The 20,359-nt window shown below is 31.5% G+C and overlaps 2 protein-coding genes across 2 annotated transcripts; one reads left to right on the top strand and one right to left on the bottom strand.

Moving 5' to 3' along the window:
* Nucleotides 1-2,875: 2,875 nt before the first annotated feature.
* On the bottom strand, nt 2,876-6,672 carry LOC131844352 (lysosomal acid phosphatase-like). The gene is made up of 6 exons (XM_059193212.1): nt 6,250-6,672; nt 5,688-5,783; nt 5,178-5,417; nt 4,394-4,694; nt 3,980-4,191; nt 2,876-3,632 (listed from the first exon to the last, which is right to left on the bottom strand). Exons 1-6 carry the CDS (start codon nt 6,451-6,453, stop codon nt 3,483-3,485), a joined length of 1,203 nt encoding a protein of 400 aa, XP_059049195.1. The 5' UTR covers nt 6,454-6,672; the 3' UTR covers nt 2,876-3,482.
* A 226-nt stretch (nt 6,673-6,898) lies between these two features.
* Nucleotides 6,899-14,395, top strand: LOC131844353 (retinol dehydrogenase 13-like). The gene is made up of 6 exons (XM_059193213.1): nt 6,899-7,093; nt 8,075-8,219; nt 9,399-9,761; nt 10,958-11,079; nt 11,738-11,955; nt 13,750-14,395. The coding sequence occupies exons 2-6, from the start codon at nt 8,102-8,104 to the stop codon at nt 13,889-13,891; spliced, it is 963 nt and encodes a 320-aa protein (XP_059049196.1). The 5' UTR covers nt 6,899-7,093; nt 8,075-8,101; the 3' UTR covers nt 13,892-14,395.
* Nucleotides 14,396-20,359: the final 5,964 nt, after the last annotated feature.

Raw genomic sequence — 20,359 nt, 5'->3', positions numbered from 1 at the left:
ATTTCTGACTTACTCTCCAAAGACAAAAACACCCATAACAATATTAATTAATGCGAGACACGGGAATAGGCTCGCCTCTCTGCCTCATTGGATTCAAATATACCGAGTGATATAGCGCCATATGAAACGCTGTGTTGACAGTGCATACTGCCCTATCTGCGATAAGTACTAGACGGTATAGATTTAATTATTTATTTTTAAGCCAAAAGTACAATATTATTAGCAACCTACATTTAAATCATTAGAAAAAATACTGGACACAAGTAACTCTGCGGTAAGTAGGTATTCAGATATTGTAAAGACTGAAAGACAATTCACACCCGTAATGTAAGTAACAGGAATGCCAATCGTACGCCCAGACTTAAACAGGTACGAGATTTTGATAAAATAACATAAAATTCCATGATGAACATTATGGAGACAGTATACAAGATTTTCTACTTCGTACGAGGCTACATGTTTTAATGTTGGCAACCCTGTTTGTAGCCTATTTTTAAGACAACAGTATGCCATTTTCTTAAAACAATAAAAACTATTCCACCGATTATGGTATAAGTATTTCACTATTAATTTGTGTATATTTGAGATTATTTTTAATATACAAACACAGATTATATTCTGTTTTATGATATAATTATGTAAAGATTTAAATTGAATATTACTTAGTAGTCTTCAATCTAAATATTTATTTTGGCTTATAGTTGACTTTTATTGTTAACGTATGAAGTCCATATCCGTAATCTAAGGTGAATAAGATATTCCATTTACAATGTGTAGTATTTACACAATTGTTCAATGTCAATTTGTGCCGTCCATTTTAAATGTATTATTAATTTATCTAGTTAATAAGTATCTCTTATTTATATGTAGTACCAACATTGAAAAAAGTATTTATAAACTATTTATTTTCTACTATTATTCTACTTGGGTTTTATTCAAGTTGTAATTTATAATTAATAAATGTTTACACAATTTAATTAGGTATTTTTTTAATTTAATTACAAGAACCCTGAAATGGACCTGTATGGGAGTTTTTATATCCATTTAAACTGTCCAGCAGTTAAGGTGTAATTAAGTGAAAGACATACATTAACATCCAGATTTATAATATTGTAATATTTTATACGTTCAGTCATCATTTATAGTATAGTAGTAGGACGTGTAGAGCAGTCAAGTTTTAAAATACATATTTTTATTGTTTATAATATATCATAATACAAAGATTTGTTGGTACAGAATACTAGTAGCTTATTCCTGCATTATTAATGAAATTCAATAAATCTTAAATGCGACCATGGTACTCTGTACTATATTTTCATATTTCACGATCGCTTAAGTCACGCTTACTACGGTACAGTATCATATAAATAAACAGGTTATAGTCGGTATATATGTTAATAATAAAATAAACTATATTATTGTAAAAAAATATCCATAATATTTCAATCTATCTATTTTTATTTATATAATAAATATACCATATCATAGTCCATATCTTTAGTATAAACATTTTCACAATATAATATAATATAACAAAATGGCCTATGTCTTTTCATGCTATCTCTGTAAAACATAGGTACAAAAGCAATATTTTCATCTATCTATTCTATCCGATTGGATTATTCAGTTCTTATTGTTAGGTCACTTTACTGTCCGCGAGCCTGGCCAAATTTCGACAAAAATTTATAAAATTATAAGGATAACACAACGTCATCTAGTCCTAACGTAAACAGAATTTGTGTTATGGCTACTAAACAACTGATATAAATACTTAGATATTTTTTTTTGTGAATACATCCATAATATACATAGAAAACACAACCGATACAATCATACTCATGAATACAAATGTTTGTACAGAGATGTAGTATGAAGACTAGTGAAAGTCAGCTCGGTTCAGCAAACAGTAACAAAAAGAATGCTGCTCCTCAAGTTATCCTCAGAAACGCAGTTTCACTAGGGTTCGTATATTATGAACCTTAGTTGTATTCAACGCTTTTAAGCATTTCACGAGTTATCGATTGAGACGAAATTAGCCATTAAAAATTGTTCTTGACCCGCGGACTATCTACGAATATTATCATTAATTTGTGCTGTTTGTTAAGTATACAGTATAGTTGTAAAATTGTAGACCAAGCTAAAAACAGTGAAAGTATAAGAAAAAAACTTTTACCATACTCCGCATTTTCATGGGCAAATTCTCCATGATGTTAAGTGGAAAAAAGCGCCTATTTTATGCGCGTTTATAAGATCAACTTAATATGAAAAACTGCGCGTTTACAAGATCAATTTAATATAAGTTCAGATTTATTCAATTTTACATATTGATTCTTAATGAAAGTGGATCAGTTTTATGTATTTGGCCTGACCATTGGCTTGGTCTATTCTTTACGACTAAGCATGTATGTCTTGTCGGAAAAAAAGAAATCCCGATAGGTAGATAAAGTAGTAGACAATTCAACGAGGCCATTGATGTTATATACGTACGTAAGTAATGGAATGCATAGATTAATTATTTATATTATTATCACTGAACATAGATACTTATCGATTACAAACAGTATTTAACAATTTATTATTTCCTTTAAATAGAAAATAACGTAATCGTAGGCGGAGTAGAGCTGAGAATCTAAATTACGTAGAAAACCTACTTATTTGAGTTTCATTAAATATCAATGAAAGTTAATATTCGAGTTAGAATCAGTATATATAGCTATGAACATTTAAAATAGTAACAATAGGTACATAAGATAGTAGCTTAGTTGTTTTGTAAATATCGTTACATATATTCCATACTATACTTACATAGTAACAGTAACATTATTTGGCAGGATAAAATGTTAAGAAGTTTGTTGAAGAAGAAGAAGTTTGTAAGAACTGGTAGTTAACCAATAGTGTAGTATATTAAGTATAAAATTATTACCGTTTATAATTGTTACAACATTCCAATGATGTATATAGTAATTATTAAGATTATTCTTTAAAATAAAAGAAATAGTTGAAATTAATTGTCAACTTTTTAAGTAAGTATAATAGTTATGCAAATACTATAAGTATTCTTGCTGTCCATTCTATACAAATATGCATAACAAACATTAAAATTGAAATAAAAATAACACTTTATAGTTTATGGAGTACTACACTATCATATACCGTATAGAAAGGTAAAGAAAATAATTTTCATTGATTTTCATTTCATATTCGAAATATTAACGTAAACCAGTTACTAGAGATTTGTAGATTCTTTGTTGCAGTAACTACAGCAAATAATGTTAGAATTAAAAATCCAATTATAGTACAGGATAACAGTGACATAATTAAACTCAAGATTAGTAATAATTTTACGAATTATTTACTATAACAATATAAACAACCCTTAAGTGAAAATACAGCTTGTACATTCCACTATATATGATAGTGTATTAGGCCATTATGGTGTTGGGTTCTGTTTTCAGTTCAGCGTGTACAATTTATTTCTATATTCAAACATTGTTACGACATTCTGTCTCCCAATCAGTTGGTACCAGTTTTTCGAGATGCTGCACAAATTGCATGTATGGACAGGGATCACTGCAGAAGGATAATTTTAACTCCATAGGTACTTCGACTTTTGTATTGTTACGATAAAATACCTGAAAATTGTAATGTACATGAATATAATGTTATTTAGTTGGCAAGATGCAGTTTTATATAATCAAAATATGTTTCAAAGAAATAAATGAATATCGTTACATGGTCAAATGAAGTTGCCGCCGCAACTTTGTTCCTTCGCTTATATCTTTTAAATTACGAAATGGATTTTAATGCAGTTTTCAGGAATACATAGAGTGATTCAAGAGGAAGGTTTATATGTATATATAAGCGATGGTTGGTATTTTCCTAGAACTTGTATGCTTTCCAGTTACATAAAAAAAGAAAGTATCCTAATATCTTAACTGAACTGGTACATAAAATATAATATCAATTACATTTGCATTACCTTGATAAAGAAGTTATCTTGTTCTACTTCTTCATGCAGTTCCAGTGCTATGCTGGCTCCATATTCAGGTTCCAGCAGCTCTTGGAAACCGAGTGCGCGCCACAAGGAGACCACATTCACATCATGTCCAGAGTATAAATATAAAGATCGATCCAAATTTTCATGGTTCACCGTCTCTTTAAGGTATTGCTTAATTTCACCAAGCAGTGGACCTGCAAATATAATTTACGAATAACAAGTAACTTCTAAAAAAGTATTAATGTACTAATTGAAATCTTTGCTGTAGTAAAATGTATGGTTTTCATTTTCGGATATACATATATATTACACCTGTGTCTATATTTATTAATTTATTACAATTTGGTTGTTATACATACATTATTAAAAAGATTTCTATAATTATATCCTGCTTACCTACTTGCAACCTCTGTAATGTCTCATTATAAGAGAGCAGTGCCAAACTTAACATAAAAGGTTGACGCATTTTGTTAGGAAATGCATTTTTAGTCCAATCTGGAAGCTTTAGACCTGTTTCTTGCTGTATTAAAAGTGAGCTGTATAGGAAATCCACGTCGAGAACACTCCGCATGCTCTGATTAGTATGTTTCGTGAGATAGTCAAAGAGTTCAATGAACTTTGGCAAAGCATCAATCTCTGCTCGTGCTTCATTATACATGGCCGACCAGGCTTTACATTGTTTTGTTGCTGCCACTATCTAGACAAGAAATATAGTGTTAAAAATTTAATAACATTAATGTGTTATTTCAATTGTATTAGTACAGTAGTTGGTCAGTTACTGTTGGAGTGAGAAATCACATATTATAGAATACAATGGTAATATTTATTTGAATAAACTTAATATAAGGAGTTGTGAATATACATTATTTATGATTCTACCCCTGCATTCATTATGCATAATGGACTGAGATAAAAGTAGGTTGGTGTTAGTTATAGCTCTGTAACATAAAAGAATAATAATATAGTACAAATAGAATTATCAAATTCACATAGTGTTTTTAGTGTATTGACACATAACACATATGTTTTTACTGCATTAGATATAAGAAGAACTAAAAGAACTTTTAAATAATTATTTTCCAATAATGAAAGTTAGCTTTGAAAATTGACAGACAAAATATTGCATGCTTTGTGTAATGTTTTTAGCAAAGGAATATTTAAATAAAATATTGGATTTTACATTGTCCAGATTCCTTGGTAACGCATGCACGGGGATAGGTTGCCACAACATCTCTGGGTGCCACATCTGTTGTTCTGTAGGTGGATAGAGGCCTGCTAGAAATGTATATGCACTCATCAGACATCGTGAGGCATCGCTACTGCGTATGTACACATCTTTTTCATAATATTCCTCAGGTATGAAGTTTGCATAATAATTCCGGTACTTTTTTCCCAATTCATATAATTGCAGTTTGCCAGTCTAGAAAATAATCATAATTTAGTATATTTTTAGTGTACAAAATGTATTGTTTCTGATAGCAGATAAAGATGTGAGAAATAACTAACATTCTAACATAATAATATATTCCGAGATAAATTTATTTACATAAAATGCACAATATCGCAGTTTCATATTACAGTATAAGTTGGGTAACTCATTAAAAACTTAGGCAATTGCCATGACAGATCATGTACATGTACAATACACAATCATTCTAGTATTTTAGGTCAGTCAAAATATTGTACATACATTAGTAAGGCTCCCAAGTCCATTGGGCCACTGGTAATTTTTATATGGATCACTTTTGTATGTGTGTGTTGGTGTTCGAGCACCATGGCGAAAGAGCTGAAATTACAAAATTTTACATTTTAACAATATAACCATTTTCTTGAAATTCATATAATATATTGAAAGAGTAATTAAGTTAGGATAATTATATGAGTGAGAGAGGATAAGATACATACAATTCTGTACACCATCCATTTGTAATAGTTATTATTATTATTAATCAGAGAAATTGTGATTGATGCAAAACATCACGTTATTAGAACCTCTGTGATATGTCAAAGACTATGATGTGGTGTGACTCTTAGTTGCCTATATTTGAATCCAACAATACAAGGTTTGATCCTACCGGTCTCACAGACCTATTTCTAATTTTGTTATATGTACTTTCACTGGAGTATCAGGATATTTTATTGTATCAGCTAGTTGTAAACTCACGACCTCGGCTCAGTAAACCACCACGATATTTTCTAATGCCTTTATAACAAATGTATGAATCAAAATAAAATCCTTTAAAATAACTTACAATGACGACGAGACGCAAAGTTTTGGACTCGTATGGTAGGGTTTCACTGAGTACGCAATAACCGAGAAGGCAACTAAGGACGGCTAAGCCTAACACTATAACAGCGATTGTTGTAGATCGCCTTGGTATCGGATGACATCTGGAATTACCCATCTTCGGTACCGACGGCTTTCGCCAGGTATTCTCATCGTTATCATACTCCATACGGTTTTAAATGGAATTCAAATGTTGTTATGAACTCATCTATAATAATAAAATATTAAACAAAAAATATCTACTGGATACACTTGATCGTTTCTATGGATACTTTGCACTGGAAATAATATTTTAATTAGTTACGTAATTATTAAATAAATATTCTATGTTTTATTTCAATTAAATTTAATAAAATGAAATAAAGTTGATTTGATAGTATAGTAAAAGGAATAGACAGACTTTTGACATTCACTTCATTTGATTTGACATTTAATTATAGTTTTCATTCATATAAGTATCTTCCTAGATTATCACAGAAATAGAATTTTAACATTGCCAAATGGTAGATGTCCATTCATTCAATTAATACAACTGTCAATCAAAAAGTCATGCAGGATCATAGTTGTGGTTTAAGTCTTTGTGATCTGTGTTCAAGTTGAGTGCATTCTATATTCTATATGACTCTATACGTATCAGTATCAATACGTATTGTCTTTTCGTTACATATATATATATTAATTATTCATATTTACTATTCGGAATCAGCGAATATCACGCAACTAAACTCGGACAGGTTTAAGCGCGCACATTATAAACAATAAAAATTAAAAAAACTCGTGTCGCATAAAGTAGGCAAAATATTTTGCAGGTAAGTTAGATTTATTATAATTATCTTTTTTAAAACTAGGAAATGACTACCAAATTTAATTGTTCGCGGGTAATATTTTAGTACCTACTTACTTTAAATTTCTATACCTCAGTCACTATATATAAAAATAAATAGGTACCGAAGTTACTCGATAATATAAATAAATAAATATTTGCTAATTCTACATCGATTGTGATAATTATTTTTCAAGTATACTCAATTAGTCGTTTTTTTATTCCTTTTTACTTACGTCATTAACTACAATTTTATCGTTACCGTACTATAAAAAATATAATGTATAAATTACTAGCAGTTGTTTTCCATCGACCGTAATGCCATTTAAAATAGAAAAAAGGGGTCAACCCAGTCTCATTTATTTGTCATATTCGTCTGATGTCTGTAGATGGAACTGTTACCACTTACCATCAGACAGTCCTTTACTTTGTTTTCAAATAAATGAAAAAACATGGGCGGCAAGTAAAATTAGGCATTCATTTAGGTATCTATATGTACCTGTGCTGCGTTCCCATCTATTCTCCTAATTACGTTACTATGGAAGTACATTTTATTGTGTTTAATGACGCAAGATTTGTTAATTAAATGACCATGTTTCACGATCAATTAACCGATCCGCTCTGTTATTCTTATAGGTAGGTGTTCTTATCCCTGGACTTTTCAGTTCTAAGTTCTCTTAACTCATAAAAACATATAATTCACATAAAGGTCACAAGCAAGAAGCAAAAGAGTATATTTTTTATGGTTTTCGCTAGCGGGACTTCAGTGGAGGATGGTAAGATGAGTATGAGGTCAAGTCAGTTAGCCCATCGCGGTACCACCATTTAAAATGTTTCAATTCATGTTTTAACAGACGTTTAATCGAAACACAAATTCAGATTGTCGACTGAAATACATGTGTTAGAGGTGCTTTCGCGCTCTTTAAGAGTACATATATCAGGACACTAAATGCCTTCCTATTTTCAGGTGTTCTCAATAACTTACGGCAAGATCATGCCTTTGTTCAGTGGCCGTTGTTTGAGTGCTGCCAAGTTGGTCGGCAAGACCGTGGTAATAACAGGATGTAACACGGGTATCGGCAAAGAGACCGTCTTGGACTTTTACAAGAGAGGTAACGTAGCGAATTAACGAAGTCTTGTCACTAGCGTAAACATCAGGGTTGTGTTGCAGAGTAAGAGCTTATACGGTATACACAATCCCGACCTCTTAAGCTACTTCTTATAACTAGGTAACTGTAGTATCTCACTACTCGCCATAAATTTATGTATATATTAATTTCCCTTAGGTTTAGGTTAGTAGTTGCATTAATAGCGATATGGGGAGAGAGGAGAGATTTTTTTAATGGATGACGATGGAGTGGTTTTCCTGCTTATACCATTTTAGCATAGGCAGATTATCAGTGGAGGAAGATAAATTAAAGACGAAGTCGTGTCGGTTAGCTGATTGTTACAAATTTACTAGGAATTAACTACATTGGTCTCCAGAGACGACGTGACAGGGTACAGTACTAGTAGTAGAGCTCTTAATTCTCATTAATAACAAATACCTTCCCCCCGGAGGCACATTATAAGTAATGCGGACTCTTTGCTAGCAATATACGTCTCCCTGGAAACCATTGTGGTTAATTCTTAGGGAAATTACTACAATGAGTTCATTAACCTGCCTTCATAATCATTTTATCATTCTCTTCTATTGCTCCACTTGTGTATACCGTTAGAGCAAGCTGTTCCCGTTTTGCCACGATGCTTACCACTAAGTGCATGTTACGTGATATCGTGGCCAGTTCATCCATTATTTATTTATGTTTGATTATTTATATCAAGAATTAATACTACCTATCGTTGAGATAGATCACATGCATGCAAACAAAAAATGCCAGTGGTCTATCTATCGTGAACAGAATATAGATGATCTGAACACGTGTACCAAAAAACGTGACCACGTCTTGTTTTTTGTTGTATTCTTGAGAAAAACCTAGTCATTTCTTATTTCCTATGAAAACTTTATTTATAATACACATTAGAATAAAATAATAAAAATGTAAAGATTTCCTGTGCAAAATTTAATGCAATCATTAGTAGGTATTAGTAGGTGTTAAAACATGAATGTTTTAACACGACGCCGACAAGTGAGTAAATCGTCATAAAAAAAATCGGTTTATTATGTATGTGTATAAATTGATGGCAAAAATACAAAAATAAATTCAATTATAGAAATGTTAGGCGGGCTGCATAAACATAGTTGGTCATCCCTGTTTTAGCAGAATGTATAAACTGTCTTCATTTTATAGGTGCTAGGGTTATAATGGCATGTAGGAACCTGGAAAAGGCAGAGGAAGCGAAGAATGATATAGAAATAAAATGTAAAAACATATCTGACACTGGCAAGCTGGTTGTTGTGAAGTGTGATCTCACATCTTTGAAATCTGTACGGGAATGCGCACAGACAATTTTAGATAGCGAGCAGCAGATTAATATATTGGTGAACAACGCAGGCGTGATGATGTGCCCCAAAGGAACTACTGAAGACGGTTTTGAAATACAATTTGGAACCAATCATTTGGCACATTTTCTTCTGACCATGCTTCTATTGCCGCGCATTATAAACAGCAAGCCAGCAAGAATTGTGACGGTTTCGTCAAGGGGACATACCCGTACGTATATATTTTTTTATTCAACTTCAATGAAAATATGTTCCGTCGATTGATTGGACTGTTAAAAATGATCAGATTACCATTAGAATTGTGATGTATTGAACTCTGATTGCAACGTTTACAATACATTGTATAGCCCTGACACAATAATAATATATCAGGAAGACTCACACAGCGTCATCTAGTCCCAAGGCAAACAGAGCTTGTGTTATGGATACTAGACAACTGATATACTTTTAGAGACTATACTTTTTTAGACTGAATACATTTTTTATATACATAGAAAACATCCAAAATGATATAAACAATTATACTTAATGAATACAAATCGTTTTGATAAATACGAATGTTTGTACCATGCGAGGAATTGAACCCGCGACCATCGGAAGTAATACGGTGTGTTAACTTATCTACATTGTTATTAATATTCAGTATTTATGACAAGTATCTGATATCGAAAATTATTTGATGTTATACTCTTGACTTCGTTTGATCTTTTTAAGATAAAAAATAGCCTAAGTCCCTCCTCTTGATACATGTTGTCTTCACGGCAAAATTTGTAACAAACAGTGAAAAGGTAACAAACAGTCTTCCCCATTTATAATTGAACTTACTGCGAATAAACAATTACATTTTAGTGCAAAATAAGTTATAAGTTGAAATTTACCCACGTAATTGTAATATCTAAATTTTCACTTATTTGTCGCTAGAAAAAGCTAGTATCTATTATACAGGCTCGGTCTAGTTTATATAATAGTGGTAAATTCTCTGAAATATTTGCTGCGTATTTAATAAGACCGAAATAGTTTACAAGAGTGCCTGTAAATTTGTAAAGGTGTCACAATAAAAAAATATTATTACTATTATTATACAGCTTTTAACATAAACGATATGTATGCGTATGTCGAGAAATATTCCAATTTCTTAAGGATCATTCGGCCGTTTACTCGTGAAGAATACACAAACAGATCGATACCTTTTCGCATTGGTGGGTTCTTTTAATTTTATGTTGCGAAATTTATATTATTTCCTTTGTACTTCCTAAATTTACCTCTAATCTTTATTCTGAAATTTTATTTTTTCTTTTACCAAGTAAAACTTGTTATTGGCCCTCTCTAAAAACGTACTGTTCATTTTATATATTGGATTGTAAGCTGTAGGTTTTCAAATAAATAAATGCAGCTGGATTATTGCAGGAGGCGGCATTTCCTTTGAGGATCCAAATTATAAGAGCCGACCATACAAGTCTTTGGACGCCTATGCACAAAGTAAACTTGCGAACATATTATTTTCCAAGGAACTAGCGTCGAAGCTGAAGGTAATTACAACTATTTGATTGTCATCATGACTCACTTCATTCTTAACGTGTTTTTTGTTTTCATACATGAGTAAACTGTATTGTATATCTGTATCTATACAAGAATTAGGTATTCATATATCCATTCTATTTATATTGCACAGAGCGACATTTTTGAGTATGTTTTGATAGCCTCCGAGATAGATTATTAAGATAAAGTATTATGAAATAAATAACATTTAAATAAAACCGTATCATTCTTATTAAAGTATTGATTTACTAAGGAATGACAAAAAGTTATTTAAGTATTCTATGGTAGGTTATTTAGAGCAAAAACAGGTTAACAGCGCCCATTATTTTTTTTTACAACGTCATGTAGTGACCCCGGCACGAATTATGTTCAATCTGTGGAAGGACTTATGGAGGAGTGAAGGCCGAATACCTGTGTAATGGATACGACTTCAGTATAAGAGCGTTGCTAGGATTACGAACCTAGGTTCAGAACCGATGAGAAAAGACAGTGTGATTTAGTCAGGGTTGCCAACCTTAAACTATTATGCATCATACTATATGACTTCAATTTCGTTCATCGAAGACCAAAGATCTCGTACCTGTACGGCGAACCCGTGCAGTTACCATTCCTAGTTTCAGTAGGTTTACTGATAACTTTTTTTTATAGGAACATAATATTGAAGGGGTGAACACATACAGCCTTCATCCAGGAGTTATAAAGACGGAACTGGGCCGTCACCTCAATGACACGTTATTCCCGGGCGCGCGAGCCATCTTCGGCCTGTTCTTCACTCCATTCACAAAATCTATTGAACTTGGTGCTCAAACCACCATATATTGTTCCGTCGATGAGAAGTGTGCTAACGAGACCGGCCTCTATTACAGGTGACTATGATATGTTTTTGTTATTAACTTATACCCGCAACCACGTCCTTGTGGCTTGAACTGTAACTTGATTTGATGTTCCTATCGATCTTATACTTCTCTATTCTATGTACTTATGGATACCTACTACCTTTTGGGAAGAGAATTATTAGTGCTAAGGACAAGTTGCACCAATGTACCATGTCAGGTCGTCCTTATTATGGTCCTCTCGGGAAATGATTGTTTTTATTGGTCTGTGTGTTTTTATGTATGCATTAACAAAAAAAATAATAAGTATATGTAACAGTTGTCTAGTATTCATAACACAAACTCTGCTTAGCTTGAGACTACATAGCGCTGTGTGAATTGTCCAGGGTTATTATAATATTATAACGCCCACTGTAATCAACAATTCAATTAAGAGTGGAAAAATATTAGTCAACTCATGAATATTATAACTATATCTATAACTTGATTAAGTTAGAGTCCAAAATTCATATCGCGCTAAGTATAGGGACAATCGTAATCGAACGTGAACTTATCGCAGAGTCATTTTTTATTATTATTATTCATACTAGCTGTCACTCGCGACTTAGTCTGCAAAAAATTTTACCCTCCTTCTGGGTCATTTCTTGAGATAAAATTATGTTCATCTTTTATTTATGTTGATTTCAATTTTCATTTACTTTTGTTTAGCCGGTTACTTGGGAAATATTAACATAGATAGAGAGACACGCTTTCGCATTTATAATATTAAATTTCTACATACTTCCTAAGTAGTAAGTATGTAGTTCTGTCATACGGCCTTGCCGTCAAGAGTTCGAAAGCAAAATATATTGATTGAATTAACATATTAGTAAGTATAATGTAGGATACATTAGACTTATTCTATATCTACTATTTTACATTGTAATTTATTTATTAAAATGTCATTAGAATGTTGCATTACCATGTGACACCCATGGCGGGTGTCACATGCATTGTTATTACAGATGACTAAGATATTGTATCTCTTATCCTGTAATTTCGCGGTTCTCTATGGAAACCATCCGTGATAAATTCCTAATGAATTTGCCACGATAGCCCATCGTCCAGAACTCATGCTCGGTCCATCATCCCCCACATGTCAGAGTATATCGATATCGCAGACGGGTAGACAATTCCATTATCATAAAAAAGAAACAGGCTACATTCAAATGTTGAGGTATAGTGAAATCCAATGATTAAAATTATAATGTAAAAAATTGACGTTCATAAGCGGCTAATATGTCCTACGTGAATAAATGATTTTTGAATTTGAATGAATTTGGAGCTAACGCCGGTGTAGTCTTTATATTAAAAAAGTATTGCAAAATTTGTTTTAGAACGACAGCGAAGTTGAGTCATATAGTTAAACCTACACAAAAAATAATCGAGGTATTTCCGACATTATGAATTAAGTTGAATCAAGAGCCTCTTTTTTTAATATTAAATCAGTTAGTTATTTAAGTCAGTTTGTTTGGATTCCAATTGCGTAATAAAATATTAGGTTACAGCTTCGTCTTATATTTTGTGCTAATATTTTAACCAACTTCAATAAAGAGGAAATTCTCATTTCCACTGTATTTTTTATGTGTGTTTTTTACTTAGAACTTTCTACGTAAACTGTTTTTTATTTATTTAAAAGCTGATGAATTCCCTTCCATATGATCCCATATATAATTTATCAAGTATCACACTAGTAGTTTTTGAGTTATCCCTAAAAATGCGATTGAAATCGGTTTTTTTGTAACCTGTACAGTGTACACGTATAAATACTGATATTCTCTTTTACAGTGATTGCGTGCCAATAAAGCCTTCGCAGGAAGCGTTGAACACTGAAAATGCGAAAAAATTATGGGACTTGTCGGTTGATCTCGTCGGGCTCGGTGACTACAATCCCTTCACTCAAAAAACTACTTTAAATGGGAACAAATAGTATAGAATTTAAATTATATTAAGTAATATAACAAATATTGATATTATACAATTTATATTATATTTTTAAGTAAATTTTATATAATCACTAAACAATGTTGTATAAAATATATCATTTATGAAATAAATTGTAACAGCCACTGTATTGTCGTATATTTTTACAATTTTACACCAAATGTGTTTTTTTTCATATGTAATGTAGAATGTCCGTCCTTATAATTCAGTTTAGTCGTAAAAATGTAACAAAGAGAGATATACACAGATAGACGCATTTTTGTATTTATAATATTGATATGGTTTTGTTCCCATGGATTCTTACTGAAGGTAAGACATTAGTGCATTTAATAGATTCAAAGGTGCTTGTTTGTTACATTATAGATATTGTAAAACTACTGTCGAATTTTATTAGTTCTTCCATATGTTTTTATGTAGATGTTTTATAATTATATTTTATAGCATTAATATTACAGTATTGTTGTGTTGTTAAAAACATTAAAATGATATTATGGAAAATCGATATTAAATATTTATAAACTCAAAGTAAAATGATTTAAATACGTTATGATAATCTATATTTAAATTACATGTTTAATTAAAAAAAATGTATATACAATAAATCACTTTTTATTATTACTTGATTTTTCCTTATATTATTCATGCTGTGAGTTGTGTCACAAATTAATGGACATTACATAAATTACCTTGTCATTTTTATCTCTTTGTTATATCAAATATCGGATGTACTGCTGCTTGTTAACATAAATGTATGTTTATCCTTGTATAGTGAGACTACGGGCGGGTATATCAAATATACAGAAATATAGAATATACGAAATGATCTCTATGTTACTATTTCCTATACTAGAAAAGATATCGTAAAGTATTATAATGATATTAAAAGAGATTTCTACTAATTTACATTATAATAATTAAATTTGGGTACACATCCTATGTGTTTGTAGCCTACTCTGAGGAGATAAAAACAATGCTCCTAAGAATATCCTTCACTTCTTGTCTCTGTCGGGGCTAGGTAGCGAACTATGAAAAAGGGGGAGCAGAATAGTCGCAGTGCTACAGATCTAAGTACCTGACAAAAGCCCAAATCCCTCAATAAATTAATAAAAACAATGTGGATCCCAAAAAATTCTGAATAATCATTTTAGTATTTATTATCAGTTATACTATCCAATATAATCTTATCTATTTATATAATATATACATTTACATTTTAAAACTAGAACTAACCAGCTCTGATATTCAGTGATTAATAAATTGAATTTACATAATTACAATAAAAATTCATAGTCATGATGACACACACTTTATAGTTACTTTAAACAAGATGATTTGAAACAGGTTTTTTGTTTATGGATGATAATAGAATAGGAACTTCCGCTTACGTTTTAGTATAGATACACGCTGGACTGAATCTATAATCTAATTAAATGAATAACAGAACACATCACATCATTTGTAATCTATTTATATATCATGATTTGAAATTGTACACATTAAAGAACTCGATACTCATGCACATAGAGCCAACAGAATATCAGCGCTGCAGAGTTATCTGTAGCTTTATGCTGAGTTGGTTGCCAGTTCATTTAGCGGCACTAAAAGCCACCTCCATTTTTTAATTTAGAAAATTTGTATTTCTGTATCTCATGTGTGCTATGTATTTATTATTAACGAATAAAGCATTTGGGTTCTATCTATCTATGTAAATCAGGTCATTTTCCCCATTGTTGAATTTATCAGGAGCAAAATATAGTTTTAAGGCGACTATATGGCCAATATAATTAACAACCCCTTCGCCCTTGAAATAGGTAGACAGATTAAAACAATGTATTACATTAGTCGACATAATGACGTCACCAGTCAACACTGTTTAAAGGTCACAATCAAGGACAAATATGTTGGAAGCTTCTACTACCAGTAATATAATTCAGTTGCAATCAATAAAATATAGTTTCAAATAGAAAATATACTTACCAAGCTACTTATTTCTCAAAAGGCCACGGAGGCATATGCTTATATCTACAGACTTCTACCTTAAAGTCAGTCGCCTTAACAAGAGAGGAAGGCCTGTACTACACCACCTACATCCCTTCCGATCCATCCCGCATCCACCCCTCCGATCGATCCCCCGATCAATTTAAACGGGGATTGAAATTACGATGGCGGTACCCTCAGACTAAAGTCTTATCCGTCAGGCGGGAGTTGGCCTTCAACTGCTCCAGAAGGTCTTCCGCAACTTTGGAGTGCCATCTGCACTCGCCGGCTCACTCACTGCTATCATCCGGTGAAGCTGTAAAGGCCAGTTGCGCCCAACAGCATTAGAATAAAAAAAACACTTTCATGGTGGGTTAACACTGCCGAAGTCGCGGTGGAATGCTAACGCGACCCGGGACGCCAGAATAGCGGTTCCTAGGTACACCATGTGGTGTTTTAGTACACACCCTTTTCACCATCCCTCCGGTAAATCTTTACAATTACAGTACCCCCGTACTGTAATTGTGAAGATTTTTCCATATGTTAAAAAACATACTTATTTCTATCTATTTAATGATTTATTATAGTATAGTAGACTATATACTATTTTCCCTATACATATAAAAAATATTTCGGGATTATAAAATCCCCTAATAAATATCAATATAATATAATGACATATATATCTAACTACATATTATGTAAACTTCATTCCAATCTAAGAAAAAAAGTAATGTATAAAATAAGTAGATATTAATTTATAAACATATTTTATTGATTGCGATACGGTCCGCCTAAATACTAAACAATTTCTATAAGAACAGCGATATAATATAAAATTATAATAAGTAACAGGGAAATATCTAAAACCTATTCTAAAATTTGTTACCATGCCTATAAGGCATAATTTCCTCGATTTAGTTGCTATGGCCACCTGTTTCGTACACTTGGGGTATGAATGTATAGTCATAGTATGTAATATTATGTTATCTGTGGTAATAGTTATGTAGGTAGATATTCTTAGATCTATATTAAGCTATAGAAACAATATATTTCTATTACTCATTACGTCTTTAAGGACCATGACTTTTAATTAATTTCAGTAATCAGTCGGATCTTATCTTGATCAATATATAAAATTATTGACGCATTTGTAATATCAGTACAATGATTTACAGTTTATTAGGTATATTATATGTATTAATATATTAATAAACAGGAATAATTTGGTAACGTATCAACGTTGTTGACTAATTAACAACTCTGAGTTCTATGTGGGTATAGAGAACTTCATTTATTTGTGTGTATTTCAATCGATTCATAGATGAATTGAAAATAATTTGTCTACAAAACCCGAAAATTCATGTGCAATAACACATTGATGTTTGAAAAATACTGGTTGTTTTCCATAACCGCTGACCTTCGCATCATGGAATGTACAGAATATCACCGTTCCTAGCAAAACTGCTAGATTAGAGCAGGTTATGGTTATGGTAGGTACCTGCAGGTTTTAAATTATTAAGTATTCCGAGGTCGTGAGAACGCTTAGTACTAAATAATATATTAAACATACCTACTAATGATTGATTGGCTGTCTTTATAATTCTATAAAATAAAGAAATCGATTTTATAGAGTACATCGTAGTAGATTATAATTATAGTAATGGTCGTAGTTATACACCTAGTGAGAGACCATTAGTAGTTTAGTATAGAATTTAAAGGATGTCACTATCTGATCTGATATAGGAACCATAATTATATTTGTTAGGTAGATATAAAACTGGTAATGTTTTACATATGAAAAATATATAATTCAGTGGGCTTTACGATCGCTAAGGGAACTTGAATAAAAATGGACCAGGACTCTATTAAAAAATAATTATATCTATCTATATTTTCTTCTTAGATTGTATTCGTTAAATAGCATGACTAGGTAGCAGTCATGCTATTTAACGAATACAATCGGTTTTTCCGTGCACATTAGATAGATATAATAATTTTACTTTTCTCCTATTGTTAGTACATGCTGATATATGTATATATTTAAATTGCAAACTTTATTAGTAAATAAATAGCATATTTTCGGTACTTCTTGTTTATAGACCTATACGTACTTTGTTACTCTTCTTAAGTTGTCTGCAAAAGTTTAAGTTTAAAGTTTAAATTCTTAGTTCTTATAATTGGCTTAGTGTACAGTCACGTTGAAATATGATCGTGCGTGGTAAGCAGAACCTATAGAGACTCACATGACGTAACTAGTTACCAAAACAAGTTATACTACCACTAAGGTCAACTGGCCTGACCATTCTGAAAAAAATTTTACAACGTCCACAATAACAAAAATAGAACTTTGTTATGAAGCATTACATAAATGGAAATGTAAATGTTTCTATTACCTATTTATAACATCAATATATGGATTTAAGTTTATTAATTTTCTAAATGCAGACCTCTGTTGAATAATTGTTTAATCAATATCTAACTAAACAAACAAATAATATAATCTGTATAGACTCTACCTAGTACCTAGCTATCTAAGACTTTCCTCAAGCCTGTTATTTTATTTAATCTTTAATAAATTCTAACTTAGATACATAGGTACCACAATATATTATTGTCTGGAGTTCGATCATTTTCTTCTCATACAAACCGTAACGGGGATGTTTCTTTTCTATTCCTTCATATTTTCACTTATAGAAAACTGTAGACGCGACGTTACTTAAAGTTGTTTAAAAAACTCTGGCGCCCGTTAATTATTTCAATCTTATATAGATATATACTCATAGGTAGAGACCTAGGACGTAAGTACATATATAGTTTTCCCCAAGGTCAGTTCATGTTTACATTCTGTGTACAGACTTTTTGAGAATATCTAACTTTTAACTTATTGTATATTTGTTAATTGTATATTATACTATTTATTATCAGGTTATTTATATACTGGATGTCTAATTCTTAGGAACGGAAAATACTGCAGTTTTAGTAGATAAATCTGTATTCTTTTGAAGTAGGTAGGTACTTTATTTGGATATAATAAATATACTCAGGATTTACTATTATGGCTAGTTGTTAATTTATAGGTACGATAATGTAATGATTATACATGTATTATGATAAACAAGGATTGTTTACTTATTTGGAAGATCTTTATTGATCATAATCAGTTATTTTGTAAAATGACTAATAGACGAGTACAGGTACAGGTTAATGACGGAACCATGGATTTCACTACTATATTTTACACCCGTCAGGCCAGAATATAACCTGTATTATAATATATATTCAGGCCATAAAACTCAAAGCTATGATCTTTTTTAAAGTGACCACATGAGAGTCACCAACTTTTTAAATAAAAAAATAATGTTTGAAATCGTTTCACTTAGATTAAAGTTTTGTTATACTACACAAATGTAGGTTAAAACTCTTCTATGTCTAACTGTAACATATACATATGAATACAGTAGAATTGATTAATTTTATGAAGTCGGTTGAAAATGGACCACGTGGTGTCAGGAATAGGCGAGACAAAGTAGTAGCATTCCACAGGATTTTGTACAAAGTTCTATTTCTGATAAATTATCATTACAGCCTGTTAAAGTTAATAAACCTACACATGCATCTATTATGCAAAGTAAGGTTCTTTTTTATTTGGTTTGAGTTAATGATAATTAGTTTACCTTGTTCTATATATATTGGGGGTTATGAGTAGGTACATAATACATTTTATCATATCAATAAATCTCACCACCTTGTATATTGGTACCAATAAAGTTACTTAGTTGTGTACTCCTTAAGGACCCGTTCTGCTAAGAATTACGATATTATGTCATCATTTGTGTAATTGTGTTTAATATTACAAAAAATATATACATTGTAACATACCAAAGTCAGACATTGTCGAAGTCTTTTGCGTAGTTACTGGTAGGTACCTCTGTCTCACCCATTTCAGATGCTATACAAAGTTGCTTTTGTTTCGATTTGAGGCTGAAGTATCTTGGTCTATACCAGGGCATATATAATCTCAGTTAGAGGGAAATATTGTGCAAGATCTAGTGAATTAATATTTCTATGTATTTACATGAAAAGAAAGCTAACCTAACTGATTGACAGATTTACCAAATTACATAAACAACCGACGTACAAACTTGTTTTCAATTTGGACAAGTAATAGTAATATATCCATAGAAAATGCATTCAGCGCCATCTAGTCGCACGGTAAGCTGAGCTTTTGTTATGAGTACTAGACAACTGATATAAATACACTATTCTTTTTTTTAATACATACATATTATACATAGAAAACATCCAGACCGGTACAAACTATCATACTCATGAATACAAATGTTTGTAAAGTGCAAGGAATCGAACTCACGACCATCGGAAGTAAAGCGGTGTCCCAAACTAAGCCGAGCATTGTCATAAGTACTCGACAAGTGATATATGTATATACTTAAATGGCTACTTTTTTGCTAGTACA

This window comes from Achroia grisella, unplaced genomic scaffold (genome assembly GCF_030625045.1).
Source record: "Achroia grisella isolate CSIRO2021 unplaced genomic scaffold, CSIRO_AGI_Agris_v1 utg402, whole genome shotgun sequence".
Classification (NCBI taxonomy): domain Eukaryota; kingdom Metazoa; phylum Arthropoda; class Insecta; order Lepidoptera; family Pyralidae; genus Achroia; species Achroia grisella.
This window is presented reverse-complemented; position numbering and strand designations above follow the sequence as displayed.

Coding starts and splice junctions, on each gene's coding strand:
- LOC131844352 (XM_059193212.1), bottom strand. CDS start 6,453: ATGGAGTATGATAACGATGAGAATACCTGGCGAAAGCCGTCGGTACCG. Junction 5,784..6,249: donor CTTTGCGTCTCGTCGTCATT/GTAAGTTATTTT, acceptor TTGTAATTTCAG/CTCTTTCGCCATGGTGCTCG. Junction 3,633..3,979: donor AAGATAACTTCTTTATCAAG/GTAATGCAAATG, acceptor TACAATTTTCAG/GTATTTTATCGTAACAATAC.
- LOC131844353 (XM_059193213.1), top strand. CDS start 8,102: ATGCCTTTGTTCAGTGGCCGTTGTTTGAGTGCTGCCAAGTTGGTCGGC. Junction 8,220..9,398: donor CTTGGACTTTTACAAGAGAG/GTAACGTAGCGA, acceptor TTCATTTTATAG/GTGCTAGGGTTATAATGGCA. Junction 9,762..10,957: donor TTCGTCAAGGGGACATACCC/GTACGTATATAT, acceptor GGATTATTGCAG/GAGGCGGCATTTCCTTTGAG.